Genomic DNA, 24,473 nt, shown 5'->3' with positions numbered 1-24,473 from the left:
TTGGAGAATACACTGTCTAGACTAGAGAATAGGCTACTCTATGCTGTCTGGCAAGGATTATCACAATGCATAATTGAAATTGCTCTATTGGTAGTCTGGAGCTGTCCAACCTGTACTCAGGGGTAGACGTAACATAGTAAATGTAAATCTGAGAAACCAATTTAATATGATACATTGCGTTTCGTATGCTATGTATTCATTTGTGGATGTCCATCATCCGTGTCGTATGATATGTTGCGAGGTTGCAATTCGTACAATATGTTACGAATTTGCTAAATGTACGATGTGTTATGAATTCTGTCTTATGTAACCATGCCAAACATAACATATCATAATTATTTGTGTGTCCGGATTTAAATGTACTATGTAATGTCTAGTGTATGAGACCAGGCTGAGCTGTCGTGCAGACAAGGTGCCCGCGCGCGCTCAATTTAATCTCGGTACAACCTCCCAATGATTTAATTTATGATGACCGCACTACACCCCGGAAGAATGACTAATGTGTACACTGTACAGTGAGCACGTTTGAGGTTCAATCGGCCGTATGTGGTTTTATGTATTTGAAGACAGGAGGGAGAGAGAACAGAGCGGAGAGAGAGAGCGGGAGGTAGGGTAGAGTTCGTTAAGGGCTGCTCAGTGCGCACGGTTATTTGACTTGAGGGAAAGATTCGAAAGTCATTTGAAAAATAATACAACAAATTCTGCATTTGAACAACGGATGTTAGAGAAGGAAATATAATAAGGAATTCCACATGGCAATCTTTCAACTACACCGGTTCTCTACGAATACCTACTACCTCCTGTTGCTTGTCCTGTTGTGCACAGTGCATATTCTTCAGGGGTTCAACCTGGATGTGCGGTTTCCTGTTGTCAAGGAAGGAAAAACCCCGGGAAGTCTCTTTGGGTTCTCGGTGGCACTTCACAAACAGATGGTGGGAGAGAAAAGATACCTGTAAGTGTTGTCAAATGTTAGATTTGATCAATTTTGCTTTTCTAGAATGTGCACAGGCAAGATAAAGGGAAATAATATGGCATTGCATCTGTGGATGTCAAACTACCTTTCAGTACTGTAACGGAAAACTGTAAATTATAGATGATTTTGGGTATTATCAACAGTAAAAGCAGCACACTGTAAATTATGGTGCATTGTGGGAAAATGTTGTGAGCATGAAATAATTTATAATTTTATTTTGAATGGTACTGAAATTCCAGCCCACAGAAAACAGTACCATACATTATGCTGTGTAAACACTTTACCTAGCAGCCATCCTGCTTGCACATATCCCTTGTAATTACAGTAAAATACTGTGATTTCGGTAAAATTGACTTTTTTTTTTACAGTATAATCCAGTCAATGTTATGCCATTGTACTGTGTCGTTACACAGTACTTTCTTTGAGACCATATTTATATTACAGTAGGTGTACTGTAATATGAAATACAGATATGTACTTGCCACTGAGCTGCCTGTAAGTTACTGTCAAATTCCTGGCTGTCGCTTCTCCGTGATCTAAGTTCAGCAACAAACACTTCAATCTGTCTAGCTCTGGAAAACGGTTATATGCAGGCTAAATGTCACATTAGGATCTCAAATGTCTACTGGAGTTTTACCCGGCTATAAACATTTTGAGGTTTGTACATTCATGCAATTTATAACCTAAACCATGGTACCATCATAAACATTTCAAATCAATTTTATTCAACACATTTGCACACATAGGCCTAAGCATGCACATTTAACAGGAACAAGAAAAACATGCTGCTGGGGATATAGTTTATCCCTATGCAAGATGTGGTTTAGGTTCATTCTGTTCAGTAAATGATTAATCTCCATGTCTCAACTACACAATAATCATGACTCACAGTCTGACAGAGGAGGCTAGGCTCAACTAGCTCATGGAGGTGGGTGACCATTCATGATGGTACTTGTCTTGAGCGCTAGGAACAACAAACGTTTGCCAGTATTGGTCAGTCTTGGTGATAGTGTAGCTGGGGGCCATGCAAACTGATAGAAGTACACAGAGAACAAACATTTGTGTAACTAAGAGATTTTTTTTTWATGTTTTATTGAGGGTTTTTGATATACATCTCCTTYGGGTGCCACCTGTCTTAAATGCCCCAATGGACCACAAAACGTTTCATTAAACCTTTTGCCTCTTTATGTCCCGGAGGAAAATGATTAGAGCTTCCCAATAAAAACACAGACTTTTCCTTGGTGGGCAAAAGCTGAACAYCGGAATGCGTTCTCTGACCTAGAAGAACATCAAATCCAAATCTAGCTTTATTTGTTCACATGCGCCGAATACAACAAGTGTAGACCTTACCGTGAAATGCTTACCTACAATCCCTTAACCAACAGTGCAGTTCAAGAAGAGTTAAGAACATATCCCGGAACATATTCCAGACTGTACTATCAAAACAGTCCTGTAGCGTAGCATCCGTGTCATCTGACCACTTCTGTATTGAGCGAGTCACTGGTACTTCCTGCTTTAGTTTTTGCTTGGAATCAGGAGGATAGAATTATGGTCAGATTTGCCAAATGGAGGGTGGGGGAGAGCTTTGTATGCATGTCTGTGTGTGGAGTAAAGGTGGTMTAGAGTTTTTTTTCCTCTGGTTGCACATGTGACATGCTGGTAAAAATTTGTTTAAACAGATTTAAGTTTGCCTGCATTAAAGTCCCTGGCCACTAGGAGCGCCGCTTCTGGATGAGCATTTTCTTGTTTGCTTATGGCCTTATAGAGTTAGTTGAGTGCGGTCTTAGTGCCAGCATCCGTGGTGGTAAATAGACAGCTACAAATAATTTAGATGAGAACTCTCTTGGTAGATAGTGTGGTCTACAGCTTATCATAAGGTACTCTACCTCAGGCGAGCAATACCTCGAGACTTCTTTAATATTAGGCATCGCGACACCAGCCGTTATTGACAAAAACACACACACCCACCCCTCATCTTACCAGACGTAGCTTTTTCTCTGTTCTGCCGATGCATGGAAAATCCCGCCAGCTCAATATTATTTGTGTTGTCCTTCAGCCACGACTCAGTGAAACATATGATATTACAGTTTTTATTGTCCCGTTGGTAGGATAATCGTAATCGTAGGTCATCAATTTTATTTTCCAATGATTGCAAGTAGAACGGATGACAGTGGGAGTTTACTCGCTCGCCTACGGATTCTCAGAAGGCAGCCCGATCTGCGCTCTCCAATCCTCCATCTTTTCTTCACCCAAATTACGGGTATTTGGGCTTGTTCCCAAGAAAGCAGTATATCCTTCTCGTCGSACTCGTTAAAGGAAAAAGCCTCTTCCAGTTCGTGGTGAGTAATCGCTGTTCTGATGTCCAGAAGTTATTTTCAGTCATAAGAGACGGTAGCAGCAACATTGTGTACAAAATTTGTATTTTTTTTTTATTACAAACAAAAAAACTAACAAAATAGCACAGTTGGTTAGGAGCATGTAAAGCGTCAGCCATCCTCTTCGGCGCCATCTTATCAGAGARGCTTTCAGCCAAATATAACGGAGTGGCACCACAAGACTCTGTTAGCCTGCTGAGCTAAAGCCTGGGCGTCTTCAGGTCTCAGCCTCAGGCAAGGTCACGGATCACGTGATCTTATTTCACCGGACCATCTCCGTTACACACATAGTGGGCTATGCCCTATCCTGGTCATGGGCAGCTACTCCCCAAGTGTGTCACCTCATCATCCAATAGTCCAGTATTGAATTGTATTTCTTCCCTCCGACCCATTAACCAGCTCTCCCAGTCCTCCCAGCTCTGATTTAGCTGGGCATTTAATTGGAGAGTCCCTCCAGAGCTGGAGAGCAGCTCTCTTAAGGACCTAGGTTGAAGATGACAAAGGTTAAGAGAACGGAATTGTAATATCCCATAACTGTTTGCGAAAATGAATTTGTTTGTTTTCTAAGGCTGCCACATGGAATTATTACATTGTCTAAACCTTGTCATCTTCAACCTAGTTAAGGACGAGTAATTATAGGCTTCCTGGAAGTTTGTCCCTCGTCCTCCACAAGCCACCAATCACCTTTAATGGCCCGCAAAGTTCCACTGAGACCTGAGAGTGGACAAGGCGATGTGCCATGCATTTTTTAATATACATTTCTTTGCTGTTTCTGTGGAATCAATGGGATGGTACAAACCAGATGCCCTTGTCACTACACGTTAAACGTTCCTTGATTTATTTGACCTGTGTTTGAGTGGCCAGCGTGTGGTCGAGAGAGTTGAAGTGAGAGTGCCACACCTGTGCACGCAGACACACACACACACACACACACACACACACACACACACACACACACACACACACACACACACACACAGTCTTCACACACACACACTCTTTTACTCACTTGCATACTTACTTTATTTCACACATTTAGAAAACCCTACACAGACTTGCCCACAACATGAGCCTACTAAGTCACACAAATAAGCACATTTACTTCAAATGCAGACACTGTTACTGTTCAAATGCATATAAAGATTGCTCCGAGCACTCAGACAATTGCCTCTTGCATAATTCCCCTGGGAAGATGCCTGGTCTTGGCTTTAGCAATCCTCCACTTTATCCTCTGGCTGGTTGCAGTAATAATGGCAGGAGGAGATGTTTAGCTAGGGCTGTTCTGCTGTAGCCCCAACAGGCCTGGTGGTTGGCTCATAATGCCAGCCCCTCTCTCCCTCAGGGCGGATGGCATGCCACAGATTACACAATAGGGGCATGTCATGCAACAGGCCTGCAGGTCTTACATACAGGCTGTTTTCTTTTTATTACAATGGGATCTGATGCTGGGCATAACGCAATCCTGTTTTGATTGAAAGGCCCGACATCAGCATTGTAGGGAAAATGTGGTGAGTCCCAAGATTGAACATCTCTAGCTCTGCGTAGTACGTCCAACATGAGGTCAAACATAATGGGAAAGGGCACGTGGTTTACCTAACATCATCCGCAGGATTTTGTCGTGCTCTTGAATCTAGGTAGAAACACATGTAGGACTCTGTATCTTTTGTGTGTCTATCTGTATGTGTGTTTTATGTGTGTAATGTCTTGTTAGGATGACTTAACTAAACTGTAAAGCAGTGCCCAGCTACGTAACCACTCTGTATAGTATACTGTCGGCCTGTGTATGTGATCACTACCCACGCAATCCTGGCCATTTGACTTAGAATCTCCCATTTGACACAGACACAAAGCATGTTCCAAAATGTGGGCGAACAATTCAATTATAGGCCGCACGTATCTTCCTCGAAATTACTCATAAAAGGAGGGCTGTGGATAGTGTTCAGTCAAGTAGGAGCTTTGTTAAAGGGACATTTCAAAATGTTTCAACTTCATATTCATCATCTCCAGCACCWCCCCAACATCAACATATGTGGAAATGSCACRTTTCTATGTTTTGTAGTAAAAAAGATAGAGGAAGATTTGTGTATCCAATGACTTCATCAACCAGTTAGAAGACAATTAGTTGGCAATRCTTACTCATAATTGGTTAAAATCACGATGCRCACAGAGGATGTCATTGGAAACASTTATCTTTTTTCCCACAAAACATAGGAACCAGCCATTTTCACATATGTTGTAGCTGGAGATTATAAATATGAAGTTGGAAAAAAAAGTCTACAAATATTTTTTTAATGTGTTTCTTCAGTTGTGGGTTGTCTTCAGCAAAGCYTCAGTGGGTGATGAGACGGTGCCAAGTTAAGTAATTTGGAAAAACATCTCAGCCATTAATTATGGTGTTAGGGCCGTATGCAATTCATTATGATTTTATAGAATATGATGTTAGCTCATGTCYCTAACACGCACCCCCCTCAAAATGTTGCATTTATGCCGGTATTCTTCTTAGGTTGAACTTGTCAGTGATTTATTTCATTGCTCTCATTCTGTCATTTTAGTTGTTACCTCTGACTCTCAGTCTTTCACGAGTTCATAGSAGCAACATCCTTATTGTTAACAGATGTGATGAGCTGTTTTGTCGTTTATGTCTCCTCCACACATTCTTGTGTAGTTGCCCATGCCATCTATGGAAGACACCGGSCGGTGGTTGCATACACGACTTACCAATATGACCGTAGTCGAGTAGCCCTTCAAAGAGAAGTGTCTATGATATTGAGACGAGGTATGGGGAGAGAAAATGTGCAGCTCTTCATGTGATAGGCCGTCTAAGGGCAAGAGTTTGTCCTGGTCAGGTCATGTTGTCAGGAAAATGACCCTAGCTCTAATGGTGTCCTCCCTGTATTGTGTGGCTGTGGCTGGGTTATGATGGTATTATGTGGCCTGGATGGATGGGTCTGTCTGAAGGCTTCCTGGTTGCTGGTCAGGGCAGGAGGAAGAGTCTGGGCTGGGTTCCTGTTGTATGGTCCCCTAGGAAAAGGCTGTTCAGTGTCTGCAGAGAAGACATGAGAACACATGGCCTGGGGGCCGGGCTGTTATTGTTTGGGMCAGGAGGTTTTTCCTGACCATATGACCTCAYTAGGAAAAACTACTGTCCAGTTTCCTGGTCTGAAAAAAACTCCATGCCCTAGTTACGGTGTTGGACAAAGTTGCCCCTAAAAGTGATGTTTACTTGCCATTTGCAACTAAAATTGTGTGCAGGTTGCTTTGTGTAACCCCGGCCAAAACACAGATCTKATTTCTACTTTTGGCAACCCAATGGTTCTGAGGCAACACTTGCGGGTTATKTCTTCGTAGAGCTGCTGTTGCATAGCCCTATGGGTTTGGTGTGGGGTTTAGAGGGTTTTGTTGGGGATGTGCAGGGTATGTCCTCAGAGACAAGCCACAACACAGCCTGGAGAAGCCTGTATAAAGCAAAGTAATCTGGATCTTACTGCAGTAGATGGGAATGAAATCACGAGTGCACTGAGAAGCAAGGCTTGCATTCAGTTTGACCGGTCTAGCAAAGCCGGGGTCTGCCAAGTAGTTCTTAATAGAGAGAACTGAGGCACTACATTGGTAACCTAATTATTTMTCTTACAAAGGTCACTTACTGTACAGGGATATTACAGTTATACCCCTACACGCCATCATTTGTATATATTTGTGTTCAAATGTGTGTGTGTCCTGTCCGTGTTATCAATTGTCGTATGATCTGTAGGCCCAAGGGACTGAAGAAGTGTTATACTTCATGCACAAACTATTTCCCAAATCTCTCTTTGAGTACCCTCAGCCGCTCCATGTATTTGATGTATTCCAGACCACCTAGCACACCTGATTCAACTGATGAAAGGCTTGGTGATTAGTTGTGGATTAGATCAGGTGTGCTAGTAAGGGAATTCATCAAATAAGTGGAATGGCTGGGAGTACTCAGGGAGATTTCCTCATTGGGCGATCTGTCAGACAGCTCCAGGAGCTAGTTGGTTCTCTGAATCAATAGGCTGATCAATAGTGTCGTCCGCACACAGGCTCCGACTGGAATGCAGCTCGAATTAGAGAAGATCAGTTCTGACGACTGACAAGCCAGTCTCAGATCTGTGTTGGATTCAAGTCAAGTGACACACAGCAACTCTTGTCTTACAAGAGGGTTAYAGTGTTAGCGGTTACTCAGTCACCAGGTGATGGACTTACTCTCTTATGCCAGGATACTGGTATGTCCCCTTCCCTCTTTCTTCCTATATCATAGTGATTCAATTAGATATCCGACAAAAAAACAGAGAGACTTCCTCAAAGATGCACTATGCAGAAATCGCTCCGCCATTTCCTGGTTGCTAAAATTAGAATAGTTAGCCTATTTTCAGTTTATTTGACAAAACAAGCAAGTATAGTGTAGAGAATAAAAAATAAACTGCTGTGAAATATACTTTCCATAACCCAAAATACTGTATTTTCAGCTGTTTGAAGCTGGTGTACAAAACCGAAAGTAAAAGAATGCAAAAATAAACTTAAGAACGGGAAGCATAGAAATAGCACACCTAGTCTAAGAAGCCTACCGCTTCTTAGACTAGGTGTGCTATTTCTATGCTTCCTGTTCTTTCTTTCAATGAGAATGACAGACCTATAGCACACATTTCTTTGTGAATTTGGTCCGTCGCCCAAAAAACTTCCATATTGCAGCTTTAAAGACTGACTAAGGGAGAAGTAAGATACCCTAGAGCTGGTTCTTCCCAAAAAGGAAAGCTGCTGGTGTCTGGCCCCTTTTTATGGCGGGTTAAGCTGACCTGAAGTACTGTAGGAATTATAGCAGTCAAATCAACCCTCATATGAATGTGTCGAGGCATTAATAATGCGTTTAGAATACCTCATGATGCAATAGGGAACCATCAGGGCAAAGGGTAATACTGTGCTTGGCTCAGATCCAGCTGCTTCAACATCTCTATCCCTGTAAAGAGATGATGAGAACGTAACTGGTTCAAACCATTCAATATAAAGAGGTGACAGCAGCTATCGCGTCAGCTTTTGTATCCCAGCAAACCATTTGGTTGAAAGAGGTACAGTACTAACAACAGTAAGGCAACATTGTTTTTGTTTCCTAAAACCCTCCATTTACCACCTGTTTTAATGAAAGATAAGGAATGGTTGCGAAATATGTGTTGCATTCATTAGCACATGGTGTTAACCTGTTTTTTAAAAATGTTAATACATTTTTACCTGTTTTTATATAAAACTATATTTTTTGATTAATACACTTTTAATTAATTAAAATGATAAACAGCTGTGGAATGAATGATGTGTATATTGTAGTTTGATATTTAAGTGATACTGCACTCAAAGTCGGTGTTTGGAGGATATATTGGCACGGGTGTTCGTAGGCACGAGACGAAGTCAAGGGCTGGCAAACCGTGCYAATATATCCTCTAAACACCGGTTTCGCGGGCATTATCAATTTTATACAACAGGTTACCAACATATTCAAATAATGATTGACATATTTTCATTAAAAACTTTATTTTGATTAATTTATTCATACTATTTAATCCTTCCACAAKATATAGTCCCGACACAAATCTAGGGTTGCTACCCAAGCCGGCTGGTCGTTCGTTCTATTGGTTCGGCTGCCAGATACGCAACCCAGTCATTCAGTCTTTTTGTTCTGTATCTATGGATGTGACCCAGTCTTTCGTTCTAAATGTTCCATTGCCATACTGGTTGGCAACGTTCTTATCCCTTGCTTGCTAGCTAGCCAACTACGGCTAACTTACAGTCACGTCAAAAAGCAGCCAGACTAACAACAAAGTAGCAGCATTTGCATTTAAGTGTTTTCTATTGACATTTATTTGGATACATCCATAACAATGAGCTAATGAGGCAATGATTCCATCTGGCATAGAAAATGTGCTTTCTCGTTAGGACACTGTTGTTCAGAGGAGCTAGCCAACAACACCGCTAACACAATCACTTCAAACTGAAGCTGGAAAGACTGCGAAATAGCTGCACTTTGTTTCGTTTKACCTTTTTTCAATTTACATTTCTTTGTATATATCCATAAAAATGATGCGAGCTGACTCCTGATTTCTACTGGCTGAGAAACACTGCCTGCCTGTCTCGCCCCGACTCTCGACACGTTCATTACTATGGGACAGCTGGAGAAAGAATTAGAATATTGAAACAATGTTGCAAATGTTGGAGAGACAGAAGTCTAAAAGAAATGTGAAATAATGTCTAGATGCTTTTCATAGTGGAGATCAAATGTATAAATTGCTTGGCTGGGCTGATGAGACAGTGGATTGCGCAGTCAGATGGAACAGAGTAAATAGACATTTTAACATCATAGATTTAGCCGGTGGTAACTTGTGGAATAGACACCGGCTGGAAAGCGGTTTTAACCAATCAGCATTCAGGATTAGACCTACCCGTTGTATAACATAGCACATACCGTAAGTGTACCATTTGTCTTAGCGCTTCATGTCTTGAAGTTCAACTCCTTTGTACTGATACTGAACTGTACTTAAGCCTGCTTCTTCTGTACTTCCGTCGTGATAAAGCTTTCTAATTCAGTGACCATTGAGACCCTCATCTGAACTGGACAGGAGTTGACATGCAGGTCAATGGAGGCTCTTTGAGAACCTTAAACACATTATGGCAGTTGAGCCTCTCTCTCTCTCTCCTCGCCTTTATTCCAACTAATTGAATGAGCTTTTAATGGAAATCCATACGTAAACCCCCACGCCATATCAATTAAATGCACCATCTGACACAGATGAAAGTACATGTGGTGTGGTCCATCCCTCTAATAATCTGCTGTAAAATTGGCAGAGGGATCTTGGCTGACGGAATACTGTCAGGTTTAAATTTACATTTACATTTAAGTCATTTAGCACTAGGAAGGAAATTTAGGACTAGGAAGTAGCTTATACATCCTGTGCGTAGGCTGGTAGACTGCTGTATGTTTGGTTTAACAATGTCACTGCTCTCCCACAAGTCTATCGCCATTGGACTACTGAATGTAAAATGTTCTTGCCTGTATACATTTGTGTTAGGACCAGTTGGACTCAAATCACAGATTTCTCAAGTAAGTGTAACACACAAATCTCTAATATTTTTTAGGATATGTTTTATACATATAGAATTATAAAAAATTATCACAAGATTCAAAGACATAAAAAAATGAAACCCATACAACCAGTAAAAAGCCTAAACCTCTAAAAATATTATGCACTAATGAACCATGGACGAGAACAAGTTCTCATTTGCAACTGCGACCTTCCAAAGATAAGCACACCATTCTACACATACAACAACACGAGTTACACATGGAATAAACAAAACATACAGTCAATAATACAGTAAAAAAAAAAGTACTATATACATGTGAGCAATGAGGTGAGATAAGGGAGGTAAAGGCAAAAAAAAAGGCCATGTGGCGAGGTAAATACAATATAGCAAGTAAAACACTGGAATGTAGATTTGCAGTGGAAAATGTGCAAAGTAGAAATAGAAATAATGGGGTGCAAAGGAGCAAACTAAATAAATACAGTAGAAGGGTAGTTGTTTTGGCAAATTATAGATGGGCTATGTACAGGTGCAGTAATCTGTGAGCTGCTCTGAATCTGGTGCTTAAAGCTAGTGAGGAGATAAGTGTTTCCAGCTTCAGAGATTTTTGCAGTTCGTCCAGTCATTGGCAGCAGAGAACTGGAAGGAAAGACGACCAAAGGAGGAATTGGTTTGGGGTTGACCAGTGAGATATACCTGCTGGAGCGCGTTCTACGAGTGGTGCGCTATGGTGACCAGTGACTGAGATAAGGCGGGGCTTTACCTAGCAGAGACTTGTAGATAACCTGTAGCCAGTGGGTTGCAACGAGTATGAAGCGAGGGCCAACCACGAGAGCGTACAGGTCGCAATGGTGGGTAGTGTATGGGGCTTTGGTGACAAAATGGATGGCACTGTGATAGACTGCATCCAGTTTGTTGAGTAGAGTGTTGGAGGCTATTTATAGATGACATCACCGAAGTCGAGGATCGGTAGGATGGTCAGTTTTACGAGGGTATGTTTGGCAGCATGATGGAAGGATGCTTTGTTGCGATATAGGAAGCCGATTCTAGATTTAATTTTGGATTGGAGATGCTTAATGTGAGTCTGGAAGGAGAGTTTAGAGTCTAACCAGACACCTAGGTATATGTAGTTGTCCACGTATTCTAAGTCAGTGCCGTCCAGAGTAGTGATGCTGACGGGCGAGCAGGGGGCAGGGATCGGTTAAGAGCATGCATTTAGTTTTACTTGCATTTAAGAGCAGTTGGAGGCTACGGAAGGAGAGTTGTATGGCATTGAGCTCTCTGGAGGTTAGTTAACACAGGTCCAAAGAAGGGCCAGAAGTATACAGAATGGTGTCGTCTGGTAGAGGTTATCAGAGAATCACCAGCAGCAGAGACAACATCATTGATGTATACAGAGAAGAGAGTCGGCCCGAGGATTGAACCCTGTGCACCTCCATAGAGACTGCCAGAGGTCCGGACAACAGCCCTCCGATTTGACACACTGAACTCTATCAGATAAGTAGTTGGTAAACCAGGCGAGGATATCATTTGAGAAACCAAGGATATCGAGTCTGCCAAAAAGAATGTGGTGATTGACAGAGTCGAAAGCCTTGGCCAGGTCGATGAATACGGCTGCACAGTAATGTTTCTTATCGATGGCGGTTATGATGTCCGTGATGTCCAATGATGTCCAGGTTAAAGTTGTGGTGGTTTAAGTCAGGGACATACCATTATGCTTGCATGTCACCAGTGCTGTCATGTCAGGAAGTGCAGAGGAGGAAATCCCTTGGGTCCTTGACCCCAGGGGATGGGAGTGATTTACTCACAGAATGAAAGGGCTCCCTGTAGCCTGATTACGATTGGGTGATTGAAATACTTGTCCCTCAATGACTTCCTTTTTAATGGGTGATATTACTAATGCTAGCGTCAGCAGTCCTATCTTCGTTTCACTTAATTGGTTGGTTTTAAAGTGGAGCGATTTGACAACTCTTTTGCTCATGCTTATCTATACATTTCAGACAAAACCAAATCCATACTTGCATGCTGTTGACTCCTACCCATATTTGTCTTGTGTTTTAAAGATACCAGATCATTTCTCTAAAGTACAACATAGTAATTACAGCAACGAACATTTAAAACGGCTGACAGTGTTGACATCAATTAACGGGCTAATGATCCTAAGTGGTGTGGTACTACACTTGAACCTGCTAGGTCAGGTTGAGTCGGGTTGAGGTGGGGTGTTTGTAACATCGCTGTGTCAGGTGCTAATGAGAGGGAGGTAATGAGAGGCAGATGAATGTTAATGGGACAGTTCACCTGTTTTTAAATTCACATTCATTATTTCCAGCACCATACCAGTGTCAACTTTCCAATATGGAGATAAAAAGTGAGGTGCCCATTTAATGCTCTGTGGGGAAACTGGAGAGATTCGAAACATCACTACAACAGGAAGCACCTGTCAAGTTAGGCTTCCGCCCCAATCTGCACCCTGGTCAAAAGTAGTGCACTATATATCGAATAGGGTACCATTTGGGATGTATAATAGTAACTCAAGAGAATGGACAGGGCTCCGGCTCTGAGTGTTATAGGAAGCAGACCTTTCGTGGTCGGTTTTGCTGTACCATCCAGAACAGACAGAAAGGAACATAACTCATTGAAATGTCTGACATTGTTTGACTGTCTGCTGTGGGAGTAAAGATTCTTCACATTCTCCCTGTTTCAAAGGCTCCTTTTTCGTGGCCTCTGTGGTCGCTTTCACTGTATCAACCGCAACAGAACGAACGTGAGATAATAAGTCATACAGTTGGCGGATGTTGTTTGACTAGTAGGCAATATGTCTACTGTGGGGTAAATATCCCAGGTTGCCTTTACAAAAAGGGATTTCTAACCTCAGGGGTCTTTTAAAATAATGATTAAATAAAAAGATTCTTGACATTCTCCCTTTACAGAGAGGCTCCCGAGTCCTCCAGTTTGTCGGTTCTTAAATTTAAGGGGAAATTGGATCTGGAGAGTCCTCCCGAGCTTTCTTTCCAACATGACATAACTGAACGTGAGAGACACACCGCCCCTTATTACGAACTCCAGGTGGGGAGTTCAAAGGTTGTATTTGGCATGCCACGTTTTATTCCAGACTTCCACAGCAGTCAAAACGTTTACAAACTCCCTTCCACTTCCACCACTGTCGGTCTCACGGACACAAAAGGTTCCGGTGGAGGAGTAATGTGACCCCGGGAAACTTTTTTTTTGTCAATGAAAGCTTTATACCCACACTGTCAGCCCTCTTGACCTGCAGACAAATCACTMATTTCCTTCATAGTAACCCATTCTTTCCGGTCTTGGCTGTACACTGTAACAGACCCGGGTACTATTTGAAATCATTTCAAATACTTCAGCTGCACTTGATTGAGCTTGCCCTTTGCCATGGAAACAATAGAAAGTCCCTCAGTTGCAAACCCTGTCCACATGGCTCTCCAGGAAGTCTTAAGTAAGCACTCTTAAGCAATCGATAGATTTCAAATAGTATTTGAACCCAGGTCTGGACTGTAATAGGGTATCCTGTCCTGTCCCACAGCACCATGACGATGACTTCTCCATATGTTGGTTGAAATAATTAAAACATTTTTTTAGCTCATGTTACTCTGGTGGACCTCTAATCAGATACCGGGATGTGGTTTTTGTAGTGGTGCTCCTACATCACACCTGGTCTGTACTTCTGTGCTAGCTGTTATTGTCTACTCATTATCAGGCCTATTCATTGTGTTTGCGTATGGTGTGATGATTGTTTCATTGATTCATCCGTTCAAACGTAGCCTACAGCATGTTCGGATTTAAATCATGATTTATTTCTGAGCATCGGACAATTGATCGTGTCCTGTCTTTCGGTGAAGTCTAGTCTTGACAGTCCACTCCAGTGTTATCTGTTTCTCCGGACAATAGCCAGGCCCTGGGTCGGGTTACCTGACACTTTGATGCGATAAATTCCAGACTGTCAACACAAGGGGCAGAATTAGCGGGGTTACTTCCATGAACACTGCTGTACCTGCTGTTGATTTGACAGCTCTGTGAGAGACCTGAGCTACTTCACACCATGTGATTTAGTCACCATGTGGCTTGTTGATTTTGTGCACTCAAGATACCCAGCTATGACATTTTGATCTACCATGACGGTAGGAGTGACTGATTTCATAATTGTTTTAATACTATGAATTACAGGATAATACAATGATAACACAACAAGTATGTTTTATTATTTAGTCCCCCCGAACGCCCCACCCCCCAATTCTGTCTCCTTCCGTGCCTTGAGGWAAAACAGCCAACTAGTGATTCATCATGTTTACAGGTTCATCAGACATTACCTATAGATCTGACAGACTAAACATGCTTATTTTAAAAGTCGCTTAAAACAACACGGTAAGGGGTCAGCTCATTACTGGTCTTTATTGGTAGATAGTATTTCAAATGACCTTAGGGCTAAAACAACCTTGGCATCTACATTTTCAGGGATTTCTCTTTGTGTGTGTGTGAGTGTGTGCATCATGACAGACAGACAGAGGCATATAGTCAGGTTAATGGTTCTGACCGGGAGTAGTATTTGTTTTCAAGAGAGTCGATTCCGACACCAGGTAATTCCACATAATGAATGAGATATACACGTCTGGCTTGTGTTTCATTCTGGACTCCAGCCGCGTCTCCTGTCCGACTTGATTTAGTCTGTCTATTAGTTAACACATGAGTTAGAAAGAGGCCTTGGCTTGTTTGGCCTCTGCTTACAGTGGCTGCTCAATACTGTAACCTAATCACATGGCTGTCTCTTTTTGTTCATGTTTGTTTTTGGACCCATGCATGCAAAGTTGCAGAATAAACAGACAAAGGAGGAATGCATAAATGTGAATAATTTACAATGATTATTGTTTAAATTGTTTTAATAAACGGACACTTAGAAAGTATATTTTTTTGTGTGTGAAAAAATGTACTGTTTCTTTGTATCAATCAAGTACATTTTAGGCACAGATTCTCTCTCTGTATTGCCTCAAAATATCAACATGTCAATCTTCGAAGCATACTCTGTTTATCCAACATCATCTGGATGAGGCTTGAGTAGCTTGATGGCAACAGGCAGAAAACATTGTATTGTCCTGAAAGCTGTGTGAAACACTGTGTTGCTGGAAACACTGCTGTGTGCTGCCTGTGTACGTGAGGTCTGTGAAAGCTACAGAATAATCTCTCTGAAGTTCGGACTGATGTCATTTTCACTGCCACTTTTCTTTCCATTTCCCTCTGTGATGTGATGGCTGTGTGATATCTCTGATTTAGAGCTGTTCTGTTTGCGGAGACAGAACAGGACATGACATGTCATTGTGCTTTCAATTGGGGCGTAATCTACTTCAACGTTTACGATTGCAGCACTCTGTGTTCCTTTTGGTATATCCTAATTAAAGTTCTAAGTGCATTTTGCCTGRACATTTTTGATTACTTTCTAATAAGTACATTTACATTATTTTAGAATCTCTGTGAGGGTAAAGATATAATTCTTTATTCATGTGGGAAGCCATGTAAACCACTTGCTGTTTTAGAACTTTTTTCTTCTTCTGTGAAACAGATTGATCTTGATCTCATGTCTTCAACCGTGTTGCTCTGTACAGGAATCACTGAATACACTGGAATGCCTAAAGAAGCCAATCCTGTTGATTGTGCTGAATGACTTTCGATGTGGCCCTACACGTTGACAGAGAGGTGCTATGTTTAGTCTCGTGGATGCATTCGTGCAGGGGACAATGTGGTGATCAGCCGTCCGTGTTGTCTCTCTCTACAGGCAGTTTCACTTCCTTCTCTCTGTCAGGCCTAGCTGTCGCTGACGACCGTGCAGCAGGTTCAGGAGCTTATCGCCATGGTGATCTTATATTGCATTGTGTATTCAGGCCACCCTCATGTTGCCAGTTGTTTAGCTACACTTTCAAAGCCAGGCCTCAGTTTTCTCCCTCACAGTAAATATATACAGTTGAAGTCAGAAGTTTACATACACCTAGGTTGGAGTCATTAAAACTTGTTTTTCAACCACTCCACAAATTTCTTGTTAATAACAAACTATAGTTTTGGCAAGTCGGTTAGGACATCTACTTTGTGCATGACACAAGTAATTTTTTCCAACAATTGTTTACAGACAGATATTTTCACTTATAATTCACTGTATCACAATTCGAGTGGGTCAGAAGTTTACATACACTAAGTTGACTGTGCCTTTAAACAGCTTAGAAAATTCCAGAAAATGATGCATGGCTTTAGAAGCTTCTGATAGGCTAATTGACATCATTGGGGTCAATTAAAGGTGTACCTGTGGATGTATTTCAAGGCCTACCTTCAAACTCAGTGCCTCTTTGCTTGACATCATGGGAAAATCAAAAGAAGTCAGCCAAGACCTCCACAAGTCTGGTTCATCATTGGGAGCAATTTCCAAACGCCTGAAGATACCACGTTCATCTGTACAAACAATAGTACGCAAGTATAAACACCATGGGACACGCAGCCGTCATACCGCTCAGGAAGGAGACACGTTCTGTCTCCTAGAGATGAACGTACTTTGGTGCGAAAAGAACAACAGCAAAGGACCTTGTGAAGATGCTGGAGGAAACAGGTTACAAAAGTATCTATATCCACAGTAAAACGAGTCCTATATCGACATAACCTGAAAGGCCGCTCAGCAAGGAAGAAACCACTGCTCCAAAACCACCATAAAAAAGCCAGACTACGGTTTGCAACTGCACATGGGGACAAAGATCATACTTTTTGGAGAAATGTCCTCTGGTCTGATGAAACAAAAATAGCACTGTTTGGCCATAATGACCATCGTTATGTTTGGAGGAAWAATTAGGACGCTTGCAAGCCGAAGAACACCATCCCAACCGTGAACCCCTTGGGTGGCAGCATCATGTTGTGGGAGTGCTTTGCTGCAGGAGGGACTGGTGCAGTTCACAAAATAGATGGCATCATGAGGCAGGAAAATTATGTGGATATATTGAAGCAACATCTCAAGACATCAGTCAGGAAGTTAAAGGTTGGTCGCGAATGGGTCTTCCAAATGGACAATGACCCCAAGCATACTTCCAAAGCTGTGGCAAAATGGTTTAAGGACAACAAAGTAAAGGTATTGGAGTGGCCATCACAAATCCCTGACTCACACAATGTGTGAGCAAGGAGGCCTACAAACCTGACTCAGTTACACCAGCTCTGTCAGGAGGAATGGGCCAAAATTCACCCAACTTATTGTGCTTGTGGAAGGCTACCTGAAACATTTGACCCAAGTTAAACAATTTAAAGGCAATGCTACCAAATACTAATTGAGTGTATGTACATTTATGACCCACTGGGAATGTGATGAAAGAAATGAAAGCTGAAATAAATCATTCTCTCTACTATTATTCTGACATTTCACATTCTTAGAATAAAGTGGTGATCCTAACTGACCTAAGACAGGGAATTTTTACTAGGATTAAATGTTAGGAATTGTGAAAAACTGAGTTTAAATGTATTTGGCTAAGGTGTATGTAAACTTCCGAATTCAACTGTATAACCCATGCCTTTTTACCAAAACCATGTTTGAAAAGACCAGGTCACGTAAGTTAGTGAATGCTAGTGCTAACATTTTGTTGATAACTATTAGTTATCGTACTACTTTGTGAGAGAGGTAACACAACAGCCATGTTGATGATACAGTACATTGCCATCCATGAACATCAATCTTGGACATTCACTTTTCACAGCAAACTGACCAAGCGTTAAATCAACAAGTCCATTCTAAATACTTCATCCACCTGGCTATAGTCCTGGTATTCACCACAGAGTAAAACAAGTTCCAGTATGTACCATGAGGTCATCAGCCACATCCTGTCTCAGGTATAGTGGTCTGTTTTTCTGTTTTACTGTGTGTGCCAGGGCACTGGGCCAGTATGGGAGAGGAAATGATTCAGTCTACCAGCCAGCTACATAAGTCCTTTTGCTATGCTTCCTCTGTTCTCTCTATTACTTATTAAACCACTAGTTCTCTTGATTGCCAAGAAGTGGGTTACTCATTTTTAGTAGCATCCTCGGAAAGGTGTGGTGGAATTTTCAGTCGACTACTCACCGTGATGGCCTGCCAAGCTACTAAGAGGTCGAACCCCTGTCTCAGTCCTTTGGATTTAGGGGTTTTGTGAGAGGATTATTCAAAATTGAGATTCCAGTGTAAAATCACTTATTGGGAAGATGGCAGAAGTGCTTTATCACCCTGTGACATTTACAGATAGACTTTGCTTCCAGTCACACAACATTGAGAGTTCATTGATGTGAGTCTTGCGCTACAAAGGGAAGTGCATTCAAACCCAGCAGAGCTTAGGCCTTAAGAAACACCACCCCGGAAAAAAGCKAACTTCATATTACTGGGCATGCCTTTTCACGATATCTAGTGTTCATGTAGATATCTTAGTCATTTATTTACTCTACTTTGCCAACTCTCCCCCCTGAGCGTTGTCATTGGTGACCTTTGTACGGTATGGGATGGTTAGGACTAGGAGGTGTGTGTGTGTGTGCACAGTAGGTCTATAGTACGTCTGTTTACACATAGCCTGACTGTGAACTGTGCCATATCTTCCCCTTTATCCCTGATTTCCCACCTCATCGCTGAAGGATTTGGCTTGAGATTCAGAGATMAAATTAATAAGTGATTGTGACGTGTCTTAGCATGAGTTCCCATGCAGCCGAGTCCAATGCAACTCAATCGGAGACCTTTATGCGTCTCTCATTTCAGTCGCCCACAACGTTGCCTGCAGTAGCACAAGTGAATGCACTCTCGCTGTTTCTATTACATGAATGAGTGTGTTTGCTTAAGGGGTTTGGCGATGTGTCTTTTGTTCACTGTTCATGACAATGACACCGTTAGAAAGGTTAGGCTATGCGAATTAAAGGAATTGAGCACCTTTGGCTTTCAGTCTTTTCAAACGAGGCTCATGTTGTTGTTTATACCCAACCCAACCCGCAAAAGGCTCAATCGTTCCCATGATAACAGCCACTGGCTTGAGTAGGTTTAAWTCCGGTGTACTCAAATAGTAGAATGTTGATAAGAGCTCCACTTAAACAATTGTAAATTAAACTATCAGAATCGAACCAGAGAATTCAGATTCACCCCCTATACTGTGTATCACAGGGCAGTTGCTAGGAACAAAGGTGCAAAACATTAGAAAATACTTTGAAGTGAAGAAAAACAACCCAAACACGGATGATATCCTAACAATCCAAGCAAGCAAAGCAGCCTGTCCAAGCATGTAATATCATATAGCAGGGAAGAAGGCAGGCTGCCTATGCAATTGCGTACGAGGTATGTTCAGTGGGCAATTGGGCATAAACCTTACGGGGGAAAAAACACATGATTTCGCATGTGAAACCATTTCGTTTTGGAACGCTTCACATGTGATGATATTTCACATAACCTTTCACATGTGGATTTAAACTGTCACATGATGCCCTGCAAACAAAAAGGTGCTAGGATGTCCCAGGGATGTCACGAAGTTGCCACAGTGTTTCCCACTTACATATGACTACATTATGTATGTTTATTTATATAGTCATTATTATTCAACATGTCCTCACCTGGGATTTGAACTCTCAACCTCTTGCTTCACAGCATTCTGATCATCCTGCTATGCCACTATTTATGTGTCAGTGACTGATTGCTCCTGTATTCATACACTTTGGACTTTGTATAATAAACCCAAGGAAAACGTCAGGAGTAATCAAATCAAATGTATTTATATAGCCCTTCTTACATCAGCTGATATCTCAAAGTGCTGTACAGAAACCCAGCCTAAAACCCCAAACAGCAAGCAATGCAGTGTAGAAGCACGGTGGCTAGGAAAAACTCCCTAGAAAGACCAAAACCTAGGAAGAAACCTAGAGAGGAACCAGGCTATGAGGGGTGGCCAGTCCTCTTCTGGCTGTGCTGGGTGGAGATTATAACAGAACATGGCCAAGATGTTCAATTGTTCATAAATGACCAACATGGTCAAATAATAATAATCACAGTAGTTGTCGAGGGTGCAACAAGTCAGCACCTCAGGAGTAAATGTCAGTTGGCTTTTCATAGCCGATCATTAAGAGTATCTCTACCACTCCTGCTGTCTCTAGAGAGTTGCAAACAGCAGGTCTGGGACAGGTAGCACGTCCGGTGAACAGGTCAGGGTTCCATAGCCGCAGGCAGAACAGTTGAAACTGGAGCAGCAGCACGTCCAGGTGGACTGGGGACAGCAAGAAGTCATCATGCCAGGTAGTCCTGAGGCATGGTCCTAGGGCTTAGGTCCTCTGAGAGAGAGAAAGAAAGAAAGAAATAGAGAATTAGAGAGAGCATACTTAAATTCACACAGAACACCGGATAAGACAGGAGAAGTACTCCAGATATAACAGACTGACCCTAGCCCCCCGACACAAACTACTGCAGCATAAATACTGGAGGCTTAGACAGGAGGGGTCAGGAGACACTGTGGTCCCATCCGATGACACCCCCGGACAGGGCCAAACAGGCAGGATATAACCCCACCCACTTTGCCAAAGCACAGCCCCCACACCACTAGAGGGAGGCCGAGTATAGCCCACAAAGATCTCCGCCACAGCACAACCCAAGGGGGGGCGCCAACCCAGACAGGAAGATCACGTCATTGACTCAACCCACTCAAGTGATGCACCCCTCATAGGGACGGCATGGAAGAGCACCAGTAAGCCAGTGACTCAGCCCCTGTAATAGGGTTAGAGGCAGAGAATCCCAGTGGAGAGAGGGGAACCGGCCAGGCAGAGACAGCAAGGGCGGTTCGTTGCTCCAGAGCCTTTCCGTTCACCTTCACACTCCTGGGCCAGACTACACTCAATCATATTTTTTATTTATTTATTTATTTATTTCACCTTTATTTAACCAGGTAGGCAAATTGAGAACACGTTCTCATTTACAATTGCGACCTGGCCAAGATAAAGCAAAGCAGTTCGACACATACAACAACACATAGTTACACATGGAGTAAAACAAACATACAGTCAATAATACAGTGAAAAATAAGTCTATATACAATGTGAGCAAGTGAGGTGAGATAAGGGAGGTGAAGGCAAACAAAATATATATATAAATAAATAAAAATATAAAAAGGCCATGGTGGCGAAGTAAATACAATATAGCAAGTAAAAAAATAATAATGACCTACTGAAGAGATGAGTCTTCAGTAAAGACTTAAAGGTTGAGACCGAGTCACATGGGTAGGCAGACCATTCCATAAAAATGTACTTCTATAGGAGAAAGCCCTGCCTCCAGCTGTTTGCTTAGAAACTCTAGGGACAATTAGGAGGCCTGCATCTTGTGACCGTAGCGTACGTGTAGGTATGTACGGCAGGACCAAATCGGAAAGATAGGTAGGATCAAGCCCATGTAGATCCGTGGGGCGACGCACAATTGGCATAGTGTCGTCCGGGTTAGGGAGGGTTTGGCCGGTAGGGAGGGTTTGGCCGGTAGGGATATCCTTGTCTCAGTATGTAAAAAATGTAATAAAAATGTATGCACTCTACTAGTATGTAAAAAAAATAAAAAATAAAAATGTTTTATAAAATGTATGCACTCTACTGTAAGTCGCTCTGGATAAGAGCGTCTGCTAAATGACTAAAATGTAAAATGTAAAAATGTAATGCTTTGTAGGTTAGCAGTAAAACCTTGAAATCAGCCCTTACCTTAACAGGAAGCCAGTGTAGGGAGGCTAGCACTGGAGTAATATGATCACATTTTTTGGTTCTAGTCAGGATTCTAGCAGCCGTATTTAGCACTAACTGAAGTTTATTTAGTGCTTTATCCGGGTAGCCGGAAAGTAGAGCATTGCAGTAGTCTAACCTAGAAGTAACAAAAGCATGGATACATTTTCTGCATCATTTTTGGACAGAAAGTTTATGATTTTTGCAATGTTACGTAGATGGAAAAAAGCTGTCCTTGAAACAGTCTTGATATGTTCGTCAAATGAGAGATCAGGGTCCAGAGTAACGCCGAGGTCCTTGACAGTTTTATTTGAGACGACTGACATACCCTTTGAAGTAATACGCCCCTAGTCAACTATACAGAAAACCCTTGAATTGCTAAGATAAGTGAATGAAATCAATGATGAGAGAACAGTAAGATTAACTGGTGAATAAAATAGCAGTGCAGATGACACTCTTTCTCCAAGTGCAGAGATATGTTATAAGTAATGAATGTGTACGAGCAGCAGAAAGATCACTGTAATCCAGAGGTTGTGAGTTCAAATCCCAGGTGAGGTCATATTGAAAAGTCAGTACTAAGTGATCATGTCAAATGCAATCATATTGTCAATGATTAAAGATTTGTACACCTTTTTTTTTATAACACATTCAACTCAACAGCGTATCACCTACCTTAAAACCCCGATAGCATTTCATTAGTTCCCTTACAAAAAAAACTGAAATTTCACTTGCGAAATAACTGTTTTCACATGTTGAGCTGAAATGTTCATGTGAAAACAAAAGAGACACGTGAGTTCAGCTGTTCACATGTGAAACTACATGTTCACATGTATTCAATGTACATTGAGAGTACAACACATTCCTAATATTGAGTTGCACCCCGTTTTGCCCTCAGAACAGCCTCAATTCGTCGGGGCATGGACTCTACAAGGTGTCGAAAGCGTTCCACAGGGATGCTGGCCCATGTTGACTCCAATGCTTCCTACAGTTGTGTCAAGTTGGCTGGATGTCCTTTGGTTGGTGGACCATTCTTGATACACACGGGAAACTGTTGAGCGTGAAAAACCSAGCAGCGTTGCAGTTCTTGACACACTCAATCCTGGCACCTACTACCATACCCTGTTCAAAGGCACTTAAATCTTTTGTCTTGCCAATTCACCCTCTGAAGGGCACACATACACAATCCATGTCTCAATTGTCCCCTTGGCTTAAAAATCCTTMTTGAACCTGTCTCCTCCCCTTTATCTACACTGATACACGTGGATTTAACAAGTGACATCAATAAGGGATCATTGCTTTCAGCTGGATTCACCTGCTGTTCCTAATGTTTTATACACTCAGTGTAGAGTTCCCATGTTAAATGTTAACACCACCTTTTCACATGTGAGGAGAATAGCATGTTTTCACCGCACATGTGAATTGTAGACTCACATGTGGAATTAGCATTCACACATGAAAAACTTTCACAAGTGAAAATTGAATTTGCACTTTCACGTGACAAATGTTCACGTGAAAATCTAACTCTCRCATGTGGAATTGCATTTTGATGTGAAAAACGTTAAAATGTTGTCACGCGTAGTTTCATGGTATCACATTGAAATGTTGCATCCCCGTGTTGGCACATTTGTTTCAAATGAGATCATGTTTTCACATGTGCTCAAATGTTTTCACATGTTGCTTGTACACGTTGCCACGTTATCACATTAAATTCACAAGAGATGACATGAGAAATTCATGGAGGGTTTTCCGTAGAGAAGACACATCAGGGCTTGATTAGCTSTAATATCATGTCTTCTTTTCAGGCCTGGGTTCAAATAGTATTTGAAATCCTTTCAAATACTTTATCTGTGCTCGATTGYGCTTGCCTGGCTCAATAAACCAATAGATTATTCCAAAAAACCACCAACCTGGCCCATCAGGCACTCAATGCAGGCTCAMGCAAACGCTCAAAGAATTTGAAGGACTCTTTCTTCTGTTATGTCTTACAGTACAGTGAGAATGGAGAGCATGCAGAGCACGCCGGCATGGACATCATTAGCCTGTCTGCTGGTAGTGTTGCATTCCTTCCTAGTACCCCCTGCTACCTGTATGACATACCCCCAGCTGCCAGGCCTGGAGCTCCTTTTGCTAAAGTAGCGGGAGAGCACTCCCAGGTCAGATGTCAGATGAGTGGAACAATTACCTTGTGTTTGTTACATAAGTAGGTACGTAAGCGCACATGTACGCACACAAAGCGCACACGCACGCATGCATGCAAGTACACACACACACACACACACTGATCAGTAGTGATCCTCCTCTACTCTCTGGTA

The 24,473-nt window shown here is 42.0% G+C and overlaps 1 protein-coding gene across 1 annotated transcript in view; it reads left to right on the top strand.

The window, feature by feature from the left end:
- Positions 1-397: 397 nt before the first annotated feature.
- Positions 398-24,473, top strand: part of LOC112069842 (integrin alpha-3) — a 42,495-nt gene continuing 18,419 nt past the window's right edge. Inside the window, exon 1 of the mRNA XM_070438736.1 lies at positions 398-952. Within this exon, the coding sequence (XP_070294837.1) occupies positions 753-952 (200 nt within the window). The 5' untranslated portion in view covers positions 398-752. The remainder of the gene's footprint in view (positions 953-24,473) is intronic.

This window comes from Salvelinus sp. IW2-2015, unplaced genomic scaffold (assembly GCF_002910315.2).
Source record: "Salvelinus sp. IW2-2015 unplaced genomic scaffold, ASM291031v2 Un_scaffold1131, whole genome shotgun sequence".
Lineage (NCBI taxonomy): Eukaryota > Metazoa > Chordata > Actinopteri > Salmoniformes > Salmonidae > Salvelinus > Salvelinus sp. IW2-2015.
Note: the sequence above shows the minus strand (reverse complement) of the source record. Positions and strands in the feature narration are given on the sequence as shown.